The sequence below is a fragment of the Sinocyclocheilus anshuiensis genome, unplaced genomic scaffold (assembly GCF_001515605.1).
Source record: "Sinocyclocheilus anshuiensis isolate Anshui unplaced genomic scaffold, SAMN03320099.WGS_v1.1 scaffold1051, whole genome shotgun sequence".
In the NCBI taxonomy this organism is placed as follows: domain Eukaryota; kingdom Metazoa; phylum Chordata; class Actinopteri; order Cypriniformes; family Cyprinidae; genus Sinocyclocheilus; species Sinocyclocheilus anshuiensis.
The window spans coordinates 693473-709629 of record NW_015546234.1 but is presented as its reverse complement, the minus strand read 5'-3'; the positions used below and the strand labels follow the sequence as shown (position 1 = coordinate 709629).

Genomic DNA, 16157 nt, shown 5'->3' with positions numbered 1-16157 from the left:
CCGCATAAACACATTTCATTACACCAAATACACAAAATAATGTTCTTTTTAGCAACGTCATATGACCCCTTTAACACTCTCACTATTTCAAAACGGACAGTTCATGGATTCTGATTGGTCAAGAAAGCTAAAAAAAATATTAAAATACTGCTTAATATAAAAATTAAATCCATTATTGTTGGGGTCAGTAAGATGTTTTTTTTTTTTTTTTTTAAGAAATAGATACTCTTATTCAGCAAGGACACATTAAATTGATAAAATGTGACAGTAAAGACATATTACAAAAGATTTCTATTTCAAATAAGTGCTGTTCTTTTGAACTATTATATTCTGAAAAAGTATCAGATTTTCTACATAAATATTAAGCAGCACAACTGTTTTCACTGATAATAAGAAATGTTTCTTGAGCAGCGAAAAGCAAATCAGATTGTGTGCTGTGTGAACAAAGCCTAATGGTCCATGTCCTCAACAGGGCAAACGCACGAACCTAAAGAAACCCGACTCAGAGCGGACGGGTCACGGCCTTAGAGTGAAGTTCATCCCACTCGCTCTGCTGCTGGATTCCTCACTGGAGGGCGAGTTTGACCTTGTACAAAGGATAATCTATGAGGTGTGTATAATAACATGTATGCCATGTGAACACTTTACACACTGCTTTATTTTGCCCATTTTCATTAACAAATTCTTATTTAATTCCTCTCATTTCGTAGGTTGAAAATCCCAGCACCCCTAATGATGAGGGCATCACACCTCTCCATAACGCAGTCTGTGCCGGGCACCATCACATCGTCAAGTTCCTGCTGGACTTTGGTGTTAATGTGAATGCAGCAGACAGTGATGGCTGGTGAGGACACTTTGTTGGATCTGTCAGTGTGAAAGAGATTGATCAGTCTATTCAAGCTAACAGCTGTTGAGTAGACGGACCCACTGACGTCGTGTGTCTATGTGTAGGACACCCTTGCATTGTGCCGCCTCCTGTAACAGCGTGCACCTGTGTAAGCTGCTGGTGGAGTCTGGTGCTGCCATCTTTGCCACCACTATCAGTGATGTGGAGACGGCAGCAGACAAATGTGAGGAGATGGAGGAGGGTTATATACAGTGCTCACAGTTTCTCTATGGTAAGAGTGCCTTTCTTTTCCTCTGTGGGGCTCAGAATAATTATTTGTCCTCACATACCATCCATTTTGAGAACTCTAATGAATCGTATGGGAAAGTGAAGGCAATTTTTAGGATCAGATCTAAATGAAAGTTACTAATTTTGAGAGACTCTAGTCTCACTTAATCTATGAAAATATCTGTGTAAGATGACAATATCAAACTAAATAGCTTATTTAAAGAAAGAAAAAAAACATTTTTTTACAAACACAAATAAAGCTACAAATGAATAAACAACTACATATACAGATCATTTTTCTTTGATAGTTAGTGATGATATAGATTTCTTGGTAGAAAATGTCATTGAACGTTTTTGAGTTTTCATTGCATTTACACTGCTATAACCAGCAGATGTCCCCAAAGTACAGAGTTTAGAGCTCTTAGAAACAGGAATCACTTGATTCAAAGATTTAAAAAGCCTGACTTCTCCCATCACTATGTGCCCATTGTCGGGCTTTTAGGCATAATCGATGTAAGAATTCTCCAAAAGTCCCATTAACATATTTAGTACACTACCATTCAAAAGTTTGGGGTCAGTAAGATGTTTTTTTTTTTTTTTTTTTAAGAAATAGATACTCTTATTCAGCAAGGACACATTAAATTGATAAAATGTGACAGTAAAGACATATTACAAAAGATTTCTATTTCAAATAAATGCTGTTCTTTTGAACTATTATATTCTGAAAAAGTATCAGATTTTCTACATAAATATTAAGCAGCACAACTGTTTTCACTGATAATAAGAAATGTTTCTTGAGCAGCAAATCAGCATATTAGAATGATTTCTGAGGGATCATGTGACTGAAGACTGGAGTTCAAAATTCAGCTTTACCATTGCAGGAATGAATTACTTTTAAAAGTACATTAAGATAGAAAGCAGTCTTTTTAATATTTCACAATATTACTGTTTTTACTATATTTTTGATTGGATAAATGCAGACTTGGTGAGCATGATACTTTTTGTATAAATATAAATCAAATCTTACTGACCCAAACTTTTAAACCGTAATGTACGTTGATCAATAGTATTACTCGGTACTCACCAATATAATGTAACAATTTTTTTGTGTGGTGCTCATGTTAATGCCATAATATCATACCAAATGAGATATTTCCATGCCTTATTAAGACCTTTTTCTCTCTGTGTGTTTACAGGTGTGCAGGAAAAGCTGGGAGTGATGAATAAGGGAGTCGTGTACGCGCTGTGGGAGTATGAGGCTCAGAGCGCAGATGAGCTTTCCTTTCAGGAGGGTGACGCCATTACTGTCCTACGCAGGAAGGACGATACCGAGACAGAGTGGTGGTGGAGTAAACTCAATGACAAAGAGGGCTATGTGCCACGTAACCTATTAGGGGTAGGTGCACACACGGGATATAGCAGCAGAGTATGTTTTAAAATGTCATTTATTCCTGTGATGCAAAGCTGAATTTTCAGCATCATTACTCCAGTCTTCAGTGTCACGTGATCCTTCAGAAATCATTCTAATATGCTGATTTGCTGCTCAAGAAGCATTTCTTTCAAGCTTTATTTTCAGGATTCTTTGATGTTCAAAAGATCAGAATTTATTTGAAATAGAATTCTTTTGTAACATTATAAATATTTCACTTTTGATCAATTTAATGCATCCTTCTTGAATAAAAGTGTTAATTTCTTTCCAAAAAAAAACAAAACTTTTGAAAGGCAGTGCATATTGTGAAATGATATTAATAGTTGTGTCTTTTTGTTTCTCCGTAGCTTTACCCCAGAATAAAACCACGTCAGAGGTCTCTGGCGTAACCATCTCGTGGGTGACCGCCTGGACTGATGTCTCGAGGTGTTGAACCTCCATCTTTCACCTCTATGTGCCACTTGGACCATAGAAGGGGTGAAGCTGCTAAACCCTGAACCTGGAGGCACAATTAACTGCACTACACACTCTCCAGTGAACACCAGGCCAAACAAGCAATATCAGGTTTCTCGGTCTGCCCCCGTCTGCTCTGCTACCAGGCCTCCGGATCTCCCACTCCACTCCTCACACGCTCTCTTGTATCCATGTAAAATGTATTATAGCTGTACATCACACCTTGGGGATCAATCGCTTTGACAAGAGCTTTTCTTTATTTGTAGTCGCTTACCCATGATGCTTTGCTGAGAAGACCAGGGCAGATGGTGCTCTTTGTCAGAGAGAGATTCTGTATACTTTGAATTGAACTGGATGAATGAGAGCTGTTATGTAAGTTTAAAACAAAGGACTTGTGCTTGAATTTTATAGTTCATCTACAAAACGAGTGTATAAACTGGAAGTATATGAGAGCAGAGAACAAAATATACATAGTTTGCATAGAACAATTATTCTGATATATGACTGAGGAATCCCATATCCTGATGGGCATGTATATGATTCATAAAGGCGCATATAACTGAGAGTGTTTGTGTATGAGTGTATAATTTTATGTACGAGTGTGATTTTTCAAAGTGTGAAGTGCTGAGAAGTGTTTTTCACAGCATGAGAGTGTTTTGAAGAGAGTGTATGAAGTGTGTAGAGAGATTAAGATGAACCATCAGAACCATCATTATAAAATCAGTAAATATTTAGCCTACAGGGACTGACGCTATACGTTTTTGTCAGTTTTTTGGCTGTAGAGGGTTTGGTTGGAGTGCCATGGCTCCGATGAATTCAGCTGAAAATTTTCTCTGCATTTACATATATTTTATACTTCTTTTTTTCATGTTTCTTTATTATACCAGCCCATTCCACTCCACTCCAGTTTTTAGTCATGTGAAATGATTTTTATATTCTGCCATTGAGGCAGTGAAGAGCTTTATTGTGGAGTTTAATCTTGTAAATACTGTGATGGGGATGGGAGAGGAGACATGCTTGACTCGATGCTGTTAGACTAAACTGCCCGTGTGGGCTTCTGTGAAATACAGTGACTTGCACCTTGTGTTCTATACATGTGCACAATAAAAAGAAATGAGTCGTAGCCAGAAATCATGTCTACTTTGTGTTATGCTCATTGCTCAGTCTCTCCCTTGGTTTTTGATTGATAAATTGATTTTAACATCTGGTTCAATGCTCTTTTAGTGGCCTAAAAAAAGCCAATTGACCGCAACAACCATTGCCAGCTGATAGGAAGTATATGATGGAAGATGAGATCAAAGTTCTTCAGTTAAAAGCAAAGCACTATATTTGGGGCACATCAAATTCAGCCTTGCACTCAGGTATCACTATTCCACATCTCACTATTAAAATTACAGAGAAAAATATGGGGGGGGAGAGAAGAGTATTGAAACAGTCCACTTTAACTATCCATCTAAGCTTACAGAATTTGAGGGTCGAAATAATTATACCATTAAGATTTTTCACTGTATTTCAAATTGAATAACCAAAGCTTTTCCGTTACCATTCAGATAAAATAAATAAAAAAGCATTATACTGACGGGGACCGAAGTTGTTGTGACATGGTGCTTGTTACTTTTCTCTGCGCTGTCAGGCTTGACCAATCAGTGTTTTTTTTTATTACTGGATAAGGGTTTTTATTTTACAGAGATTATTAGGATGTTTCAATGTTGGAAGTGTTACCTTACTACTTAAAATGTACATGCAATTAAAATAGCTAAAAGTTTACCTTCGTTGTACTAACGTCTGAGACAAATACTGAATTTCCTCCAAGTTCAGTGTTGACTAAACATGTAAACTACTATAGTGAATGTCTGTAACGTAAATTTAAATTATGGTTTCCGAAAATGCTTGTTTTCTCAACGCAGAATAAAACCAGGATTAAAAAGGAAAAACTATCAAAACAAGCGCATATAAATATACAAGTACAGTTCTTTTGGAAGAGAGAACTACAGTCTCTTGGAGGAAAAAAAGAAAAAAAAAATCCCTTGAGATTATGGTTTCTCTAAAGCAAATAATGACCTTGTTAGTCCACCTATAAAATAACCTTAAAGCACAGGGATTATCCTACAGGTTATATACACCACCAAATCAAAGACGCATTAGAAAGGTCTGTAAACACAAAATAAGCTTCCAAAATAACAGCTAGAACACCACCCATACAACAGGGCCTTTGCTTTCTAGCAACTGGACACATGCATAACAGTAGTAAATGAAATGGATTCAAAACTACAGCAATCAAATTTAGTAGATCTTTTAGAAATAACATGCACACAGAAAAATCCATGGGCCAAAGAGACTTTATTTCTGGGGTTAAGCTCCATCTTCAACATTGCAGGACGTTTGGGATACAAAATCCTTCACACTGTTGGAAGACTCGTCTAACTTTAGTGCCACTACCATTTGCGTGGAGTGCATGTTCCTTGATGTAGTTAAGATTATTGGTACTGGAGGAAGGGAGGACTGGTGGAGGCAGGGAAGAAGTTAAGTTAGGAGTCACGAAGTGTTCACTTCTGCTCAGGCATAAGGTCATTGATCGACTGGCCTGCCTCCAAGCGTTTCTCCATTTCTACAAGCAGCTTAACTCCATCCACCACCATCTGAACCAGCTCAACCTCAGAGAAGCCCAGACGGTCTGCGTTGGAGATGTCAAAGACACCGCCTACTGCAGCAGTGTCAACTCCACCTGGAGACGAGAGCAAGTTTAGTATTGGAGATGGCATTCTGTACAGGTAACTTTTTTTTTTATGGCTCTGGTGAATATATACCTGTTCCACGTTTTTGGAGCCTCAGCCGCTTGAGGATCTCACTAAACTTCTCATGCTTGCTGAGGTTAGGAAGTTTGACATGAACGCCACCACGCAACCCTGTGCCCAGGTTGGAGGGGCAGGTTAGGACGTAGCCCAAGTGCTCGTTCCACATGAACTCATGGCCCTTCTCTTTGAACAACTCCTCAATCTGCAAGACAAGCAGGTTTGGATTTAACAATGTGCAAACACTGGAGCTGCTCGCAATGTTGAAGGTCTCAGATTGCTTAAAAACCGACCTTTGTGAGGCCTGTGCAGAAGCGAGTGAAGACTTCCTTCATGTTGCCCCCTTTCTGCATGGAAATAACACGAAGGTGGTCTTCCTCATTCACCCAGACCAGGAATGTCTTGTTGTCTCACCCTCATGTCATTCCAAACCCGCAAGACCTTCGTTCATCTTCAGAACACAAATTATGAAATCCGAGAGCTTTCTGACCCTGCATAGACAGCAAGGGAACTACCACGTTCAAGGCCCAGAAAGGTAGTAAGGACATTGTTAAAATAGTCCATGTGACATCAGTGGTTCAACCGTAATTTTAAGCTACGAGAATGCTTTGTGTGCCAAGAAAACAAAAATAACGTCTTTATTCAACAATTTCTTCGCTTCGGTGTCAGTCTCCACCGTGCACTCACAAGAGTACCACAACGCATGTGTACCTTCCTCTGCTTGAAAACAAGGTACAGCACATCCGGATTCTACGTCAGAACTCCTCGTGAACACGCATCGACTGACACTGAAGAGAAGAAATTGTTGAATAAAGTCATTTTGTTTTCTTTGCGCACAGAAAGTATTCTCGTAGCTTCATAAAATTACGCTTGAACCACTGATGTCACATGGACCATTTTAACAACGTCCTTACTACCTTTCTGGGCCTTGAACGTGGTAGATCCGTTGCCGTCTATGCAGGGTCATTAAGTGCTTGGATTTCATCAAAAATATCTTCATTTGTGTTCCGGAGATGAACTAAGGTCTAATGGGTTTGGAACGACATGAGGGTGAGTAATTAATCAGCTCCAACGTTTTCATTTCAAGATGGAATCTCCAAATAATATTTACACTGGATATACTGTATAATAAACTTTAATATTTTAGCCAAGATGGCACCCAATGTATCCACTTTGTAATATAAAATACAACATAATACAAATCTATAAAATAGCATCAACATGGCTATTTTCATATCAAGTTGGAATACTCAAATTAAAATTGTATTGCCACTACAAACGTTTTAAAATTATAAACGTTCTTTCATTTTTAAAAATTATGTATTTATTGAAACAAATCTTAATAAATGGATAAAAATGTATTATAAAATTGATGTTATTCTTTAATATTAAAAATGGCACCTAAATGCATCTATTTTGGATATAAAACAATATACAAACTATACCAACACGACTTTTCATTTCAAGCTGGAATTACCCATTAAAATAATAATAAATAAATATCCATAGAGAAAAAGAAAACAAAAAAAATCAATACATACATTTCTTTATATGATGAAGAAAAGAGTAATTGACCCAAAAGGCTGCACTCACTCACCAGATCCCTCTGCCATCGGGCCAGTCACGGGCCATCCCAGAGGCCAGCAGCAGTGGGGACACAGGCTTATCAAATAGGAAGTGGTCATCAATCAGCTGCTGCTGCTCCTCCTCGGTCATGTCCTTGAGGGCATAGTACTTTCCTTTAAGATCACCATCAAGGGCTCCCAAAGCTGTGAAAACCGCAGGATAGATCACAACACAACTGCATCATTACAGAGTGGATGCTTCAATCACTCATTTCCGCCCACTCCTCTTGAACGACCAATCATGAATCATGTACAGCCTATGAAAACAAGTTCCTAGACGAGCTCACCCTCAACGGACAGACCCTCGATGGCCCGTCTCTCCCCACGGCTGCAGTGAGGAGGGAGGCAGAAACTACGGATGCTCCTGCCAGTTCGCACTCTGGAGCTCAGAACATAGTTGGGGTCAAGGTCGTCTCCACCCTATTAAAAACACCACTAAATTAACAGCCGACTATTTTAAAATGTTTAAGCCAATTAGATGCACCAGACAGAGTCGCGGTGTACCTGGAGGTTGTCTGGGTTCAGGTCAGTCTTGTGTTTGTCTGTGGGTTTGTATCCCCCATGGCGGTCCTCAATGATGGGGTCCAGGAGATCTTTGAACACTTCATACGTCTCCTCATCTCCAGCAACGCAGCCCACCGTCATGATGAAAGGATGACCTGGAACACAAAAGATCAGCAGTACTTCAATATGCCGTGGTGGTGACAATGCAAAACATTTTGGGAAACTTTAACGCTAATGGCCCTCATGATTGTAAAGTGCTTTGGGTGTACAGCAATACACAAAACGCTATATAAATGCTTCATCATTCATGGCAAACAGATTGTCACAAGCAACAGCTTAATATAGCCACACGTCATGTTTATCACATGGTTGGTCTTGCAGTAATCATGAGATTCAAGAACACACAATTCCTCTTTTGTTGGGCTTCACCAATATTACACCATAGATTGTCGTTGCAACTTTCTCTCAGTTTTTGCGGAGTCAAATGCATGAGGGAAAATAAATAGTGCATAATAGGGTCGGGCCAATAGACGATGCCGTAGTCCATAACCGATGGCTGACAGACATCACGATGTTGAGCACGGACAGACGAGCTCGACACATGCGCAGTATCACCTACTTGACTCGCTCGGTCTCAACATTCACCCAGCACAAAGTCACCCCCTCCCTCCCTCCTTCGCAATGTCATCGTCCATCTCAATGTTTCACTGTAGACATCGTCCGATGCCAATTTGATGGACATCGCCTGCATCACATGCATTAGCCAGCAGGATTACAGCAGCAGGCATGAGGAAGCAGCACTGTGCGAAGGATGCAAATCAGAATGTAGAGGCAGAGTGCAATTAGGTTGAATTGTTGAACTTTGAATAGTCAATGCACGCTTTTTGTAAGCACTTAAATATCTGTGCAAAATCCCCATTTTCCATAGTAGAGATGCAGAACTGATATTCAAGCTTATTTTTGTCCTGCTTTTAACATCTAATTATTAAGCTACACGCTTATCACATGGGCATGAATGCTGTCATTTAAAATTTCATCCATTACACATAAATTGTTTAATATGTTACTAGCAAAGTGTTTAGAGACCCACTGAATTGTCTATTATTAGCAAAGTGATTCATTACAGCACAGCCAGGAACCATTATTTTACTAGCTCAATTTATTTTTCAAAGACCAGCCAGCTAGAAATATATTCAAGCCATTTCAACTTGAAAGTGCAACTTTTTAATTTACTTTGTCAAGATGCAATTATTTGTTTTATAATCAGTAAAATCGCCAATTATGTGTACTATATTGGAGTCTGAAAATTTGCATTTGTTCTTTATTCATGGTAGATTTGTGAAAACTTAGCGAGTATAAATAAAGCTTGGTAGTTGGCTGCAGGTGGTATTAGGGGGAGGGACGTTCTTGTTCTAGAGCACATATGATTGGTCAAAAATAGAGCAGTGCAGGATGAGTAATATTTTTGGACACTTTCTGCTAAAAGTACATGTTTACTGACATTCAGAAGTAAACTAGCATTTAGAGGAGCTCAGATCTAACACACATGGACTAAGAGCCGCAAAACTCGTTTGCAAATCAAATCCTTGGATATTTGATCACCCTGCACCCGAGCGCCAGTTGAAACACAGGTGCATTGCCATCTTGAACATCGGTCACTTAACGTTACCTGGGTTGTCAACTCCGGTTTGAATGACGTCATCCACGGTAAATCCGCTCGGGGTCTGTTTGTCCCGCAGGTTTGCGTACATCTCGAGCGTCAGCACCTTCGCCATGTGGTTGTTGTGCTGGCTGAGGTCGGGATACTCCTGCTCAGCGATGTAGTTCATCTTCAGCTGATTGTGAGTGTTACCGAAAGGCATGGTTGCGCCTACCTGGTGCAGATATTTGCAAACAAGGACACGTTAAAAGGCAAGTTCAAATCCGATTCAAGCACGAGGACAAAGCCAGCCCCTCAGCTGCATTAATGACGTAACAGCATTAAACAGAAAAACAGCATTTTTCATAACGGAGGAATTGGTTTCAAATCGCTTGAACCGTTACAGCAGCAAACGGTCGTGGTGTGACGACAGATGTGCTCGGTGACGTGTTCTGTCATGCTGGCAGTAAATGGAATGTGGAGCGCGCGTCTGATAAATGACGCGTCATTACAAAATGCGTTCAAATGCATGCAGATTATGCACGTTACGCAATGTCTAACGTGCATTATGAAGGTCTTGCATGGGAATCATTTATTATTCTCTGAAGCATGCTAATGCGTAATGCGCAACGTCTCCAAAGACCTTGTTGAAAAGGAGGCTGACTGCAAGGTCGTTGCTGATGTTTGGGACAAAAGCACCTTGTCATGCACGTATCTGCGATCTTTTGGCCAGCGTATCATTTAAAGCGTTTAAATGTCTTTGTATTGACATTACTAAGCTCTCGACACGTTTAAAGAATTTAGGCAAACATAAACGGCGCATTGCAAATTGCCAACAGAGCTTAAATACGCGATTATGTTTGAATGCCAATGCATTCCTGAAAATACTTTAATCATTAATACACCTCACAAATGTATGTTTTTGTAAATTGATCTGGCAGTGTCATCAGATCATATTTTCGGAATATTATAATAATAAAGGCTTGATTTAATGATCTCAAACAAAATCCATACCTTATACTGATTTTCTTTGGGAAAGCGGAATTAATCCTTCCTAAAGTCCACCAGAACCCACACAAAGACTGATAATGGTGTCCACAGAAATAAGCGACTTTGTTGGGGTTTTTATATCAAGCCCGAGCTCTCCTCTGATTGGACGCTATTTGAGTCCATTCATTCTATTGGACGGCGTCGCATCACATCCACAACATCCAGTATTTGCTTACATTGATCACATGATGTTTTTCCTTGACGGCTCTCCTTGTCATGGTTGACAACAAAATTGAACAATATGGAATTCGATCACATACATTTATCAGACTCTTGTCTAGCACCTTAACTAGAAGTAAATGCGTGATCATAAATTGTCTAACCTGTACTAAACAAGAGTAAGTCAGTAAGATTTAAAATAAGTCAGTAAGATTTTTTTTTTTTTTAAGAGAATCAACTTATATTAGTTCATTATTTAATGCTTATCAGATTTGTATTTGTATTTTTTATTTATTTTTATATTATTATTATTATAGCCTGTCTTCTTCACAGACCCCCTGGAGTACTTTGAGGGACCCCTTCGAAATCTATGACTTATTGTTCTGGCTGAATAATTTATGCGGCACTATGTTTTAAAGTCTTTCTATCAGTCTGTCTGTTTGTGTTTGTTTAGCCCTTAATATATATCACCCTAATGCACCATTATTTTGATGTAGTGTTGAAGTGGTTTTGTTTTCCCAGGAAATGAATTTTGGTTAGCATTTATTTCTGGTTTCATGTTGTCCTGTAGATTGCCTTGTGAAACAAAACACTGTTTATGCAAGTGCTTGTTTTTACTGTCTCCTTTAAAGCAGTCTCCAATTTTGCTCTGTTACATGATACATTCGGCAGTATCTATATACAAATGAATATGAATTAACAAAATGCTTCAGTCTTCAGTCTCAGTGTAACTCAACTAAACCAAATCTTTCAGTAACATAATGTTCTGTTCAGTTCATTATTATTTTTTTTATTTTTTTTACACGGCAGTATCTATATACAAATGAATATGAATTAACAAAATGCTTCAGTCTTCATGTAACTTGTAACTCAACTAAACCAAATCTTTCAGTAACATAATGTTCTGTTCAGTTCATTATGATTTTTTTTTTTTTTTTTACATTCACTATGGTCTTTGTTCCTAGGCAATATTAACACTAATCAAACCTTTAATGCTGAGAATTGATGTTCATTCTGGTGTCCAGAAATGTAACAATCGTATGTCTGCTACTTCACTTGTCCACTGAATGTACTCTCTTTACTTTTGGTATTTTGTATTTAACAAATATAATTACTCCTATAATTCTTTCAAAAATGTCTTTTACTGACCCCACACTTTGTTATCTGCCGTATAGCTGTAGTATTGTGTAAGAATTTTGCATGAATATGTTACCAGAATTTGGACCTTTGCAGCTTGTTTCAGACAGACCTCCGGTCTTCTCTATATATTGCTAATGAGAACCTTCTGGATTTCCTGGATTTAAGAGACCACCTGCTGTGAAGGAAATGATATACTGCTCCTGTAAGTGTGAGGTTGTTGCCTTGCCGTTGTGAGTCTGAGCTATGTTTTTACTAGAAACACAGCTTTAACTATAGTCTCCTGTGTACAGTAAGCTCACCTAGGAGCTTAACTGTGGGCTCATGGAGAGACATCCATGCTGAGAAGATAATGTCATCTCCACACTGCTTGACTTCTAGTGTAGTTCAATGCTGTTTGCGCTGCCTCTACCGCCTGCTTTGTCAGAAATCACATAACATGTTGCTGTTTGTGTCATGTTAACCTGTATCTTTCTGTTTCTCTCTAGTATCCCAGAAGGCCCAGCCCGACCACACCCTTTTTTGCGATTGATTGACTGTCTCATTGAAGGTACAACACATATTTTGCATGATGTTTAGTGTTCAACTTAGCATTAGCATTAGCATAACAACTGGTATGCTGGTCAGCAAAGGCAGAGTTTTCACTTTGAAATATTCTTTTAAATATTTTACAAATTCTTTTACAAAATTTTTTCGATTTGATAAAGAGAGAACTCATCTCCGAATAAAGCCTGAGTCTGCATCTGATGAGTATTCATGATGGCGGTGTTTTTCCCCCTCAACCCTGTAGACTGTTTTTTTTTCTCCCCGGTTCAGGGAGTGCAACGTAGTGTGCACCAATCACATTTTGACAGGGTGAGACAAACGCTGATGTCATAGAGGGTCTAAGGCAGAATATTTTGCCTTTAGCTCGCTCGTTTTTATAGATACAAAGCATTGGGTAGAATACTGATGGACGAAAAACAACACTGCATGTATGCTAAAGCAGAACAAAGGAGCAGCTATAACAGCATGTCGTGCTAATTGTCACCTTGAGAAGCTCACAAAGCACTACTAGAATACTGAAGTCCTTTTCTCAGATCATTTTATCTTACACCGAAGGCTAACAGCCTACAAAGTCTCTCCCCATAGCTGTGTTTTCTGTCAAGCCCTCCTGACAGGGAGCTGTCAAAATCACCCCTTCTCTCTCTTCAAATGTCTCATTTGCATCGCTCTTAAAAGCATTTAATCCTTTCTTTGTCCCCTCCTCCTCCTCCTCCTCCTTCTCCTCCTCAATTACCTCTCTGAAGCTCTGTGCAGAGGCCAAATCAGCACTATTTAATGAACGCAGACAGGAAACCAAAAATTCTTACTCATTCAAAACTCTTTTGGAAGTTGATTTTTAATATAATCACACCTCAGTTCTTAGCTTATGTACACTACCATTCAAAAGTTTGGGATCAGTAAGATTTTTATTTTAAAAGAAATTAATACTTTTATACAGCAAGAACACATTAAAGCCATTTGTTACAAAATATGTTTTTGGAACTTTCTATTCATCAAAGAATCTTGAAAAAAAAATGTAATAATAATAATAAATTTTTCTTGAGCACTAAATTAGTAAATTCGAAAGATTACCAAAGGACACTGAAGAGTAAGTCAAATTCAGTTTTGCCATTACAGGAATAAATTACATTTTAAAATACAGAAAACAGCTATTTTAAATTGTAATATTTTACAATATTAATTTTTACTGTGTTTTTGATCAAACAAACAGCCTTGTTGAGCATAAGGGATTTTTTCATAAACATTAAAACATCCAACTTTTGCATGCAATATGGAGGTTTGTTGGATAAAGATGAAAATATTTAATGATCTTCATTTAATTTTAACAGTATATTAATAAGCATTTCTGGAATGTTAAATGTCTGTCAAAGGCTATTTTGCATAATTTTTGCATATACACACCACCAGGACTGATTAAATTCACAGAAGTGAGATAACACCTTTAAATGATATGTTCAAACCATTTCTATCTGGCCTGCCTCAGAATGCTCATGCGTGCAGTGACATTGAGCTGAAGGTCAGCAGGATTCCTCAGCTTGGCTGTTTTCCATGCTTTCGGTTGATGCATCCCAGCCAGGTAGATTAAAGATATCTATTGCAGCTAATCTGCCTTTAAAAAAACCCTGATTACATTGCTTTCTATTGATTTACACTTACATTGACCAATCGGCAGCCATCTGTTCTCTATTGCCCAATCCAACTGCACCACTCAGACTTTGAACCAATGAGCATTGCGTCTATAAAAGTCCCTGAATGTAGACACAAGGGTGTTTGCAGCATTAAAATGGTTGAAAAATTGCACTGGAATGAATAGAAAGCTCCTTCATATCATAGTTATTAGTCACATTAATTCGAGTAGAGCACTTTTAGGGACTTCTGTTAAACTGAACTACTTCACAATAAAAATACATTGTATATGGAATAATAAATAGCTAAGATAATGAAAATATGCAGAACTAGTGCATGACATAATGTAATACTGGAAGACAACTGTACAACCATGGCAGATTGCCCAAGTCTTTCGAGTAAAATGGCAAGCGCTATTGTATGCATCAGCTTGGCGCAACCAATTTTCCAGCTCCTCCATTCAGTGCCCAGTAAAAATTGGCTTCGCCTTTGCTCTTGACCTATTGTGATCACAGAGGCTGGCAGTGGTAGAGGCCATTTAAATTTTAACCAGCCAAATTAATTTAGGTCAGCATCGGCTTTCATAAGAGCTCAATTATCTTGAATAATAAATCTAGACTGCTGTCCCTCCTGCTGTGACAGAGCCCATCCATGAGTGGAGAGCCTGCCCTTCAGTCGCTGTGCCAAACAACAGTGTATTCAGCTGAGAGACTGAAGCTGGACAAGAGCACACTGTAGAGTTAAGCACTAAACTTTCTCATGTGGGTTGTTTCAAAACTGTAGGTGTATGGTATGGCTGTTCAAAGGCTTTGCATGATGGTTAACACACATGTTGGTGTGATCTTGAAGGAATATTCATGGTTATATACAAGTTAAGCTCTACTGAGCGTATTTAAATGTTAGGAATAGAAGAATAACAAAAGATAAAGTCATATTATGACAAAGTCGAAAATTTGACTTTTTATCTCAGAATTTTGACTATTTTTTCATGATGAAATCATGATCATTTTTGATATAATTTCTATATTTAATCTCATATTTATTTGTTGTCATAGAACTTTGTAATAATCATGACATAAGTTTGACTTAGTATCTCATAATTTTGACTTGTGTCGTAATTATGATTTATTTAGTCATTATTTAGTATACGTTTAGCTCATAATTGTAACTTTGCGTCTCATAATTTGTCATAATTATGATTTTTTTTAATCATAATTTTTTATTTTTATCTCGTAATTATGACTTTGACAAAGTCAAAATTATGATTTTCTTTTCATAATTTTACTTTTTTATCTCATAATTAACTCTATTTCGACTCTATTTTTATTTATTTGTTTGTCATTTGTGCATCCCTGGTGCAAAGTTTAAAAAAATACTGTTAGTTTGTTTACAGCTAAAAATTTGAAAGATGAGAAACCTGAAATATTCCTTGTAGATGGGACTGATTAAAGCACTGTGCAACAACATGCTTTGCTGGGTGCTGGTCTCTTTAGTACCAGACTGGCATATTAAACCATTAAGTACTCAGAACCCCTCTTATAATGGATCTCAAGTGAATGTAACACTTTCAGTCTTTGAGAGGGATTACGCTTAGTGCTTGTGAAGAGCTCTGCAGTAAAAGTAACCTATTCCCGAGTCCATAACATGTACGTTGTTGTTTAATGTAGTACACTTAGCTGACTCACCGAAAAACAGCTCTCAGCTGCAGATGGGATGGATCATTCAACAGACACACTGCATTACATAACACACTCACATATTGTCTAATTCACTGACATTACACACACACTGTTTCTCACTGAGTCACACAGCATGCAACTTCACGGTGATGTGCATGGGCTATGCAGCAGGATTGGTGTGTGTATCAGAGAATATAATGTCTGTAGCAAATTTATACACAGAGGAAGGGGAACAATCGATCACACACTGATCGTGTTTTGCTGTGAGATGTGAAATATTATCTAAATTTCATAAGGAGGTGAGTGGGTGGGGTCTTTGTCTCTCTGTCGTCTGCTGGTGTCTGTGCTGGTCACGTGTAGAGGCATGCATAAGATGCTGCATATATATCATATATCATATACAG

At 38.1% G+C, this 16157-nt stretch overlaps 2 protein-coding genes across 2 annotated transcripts in view; one reads left to right on the top strand and one right to left on the bottom strand.

The window, feature by feature from the left end:
* Window positions 1–4127, top strand: part of LOC107701454 (apoptosis-stimulating of p53 protein 1-like) — a 60045-nt gene extending 55918 nt beyond the window's left edge. The window contains exons 18-19 of the mRNA XM_016503457.1: window positions 2311–2510; window positions 2891–4127. Coding sequence (XP_016358943.1) covers window positions 2311–2510; window positions 2891–2932 — 242 coding nt within the window. The 3' untranslated portion in view covers window positions 2933–4127. The remainder of the gene's footprint in view (window positions 1–2310; window positions 2511–2890) is intronic.
* A 1190-nt stretch (window positions 4128–5317) lies between these two features.
* Window positions 5318–10673, bottom strand: ckbb (creatine kinase, brain b). The gene is given in 8 exon segments (XM_016503502.1): window positions 5318–5721; window positions 5804–5993; window positions 6082–6197; window positions 7378–7557; window positions 7701–7833; window positions 7918–8072; window positions 9587–9791; window positions 10571–10673. Coding segments are annotated over 7 exon segments (1146 nt in total). The 5' UTR covers window positions 9780–9791; window positions 10571–10673; the 3' UTR covers window positions 5318–5542.
* Between the last annotated feature and the right edge of the window lie 5484 nt (window positions 10674–16157).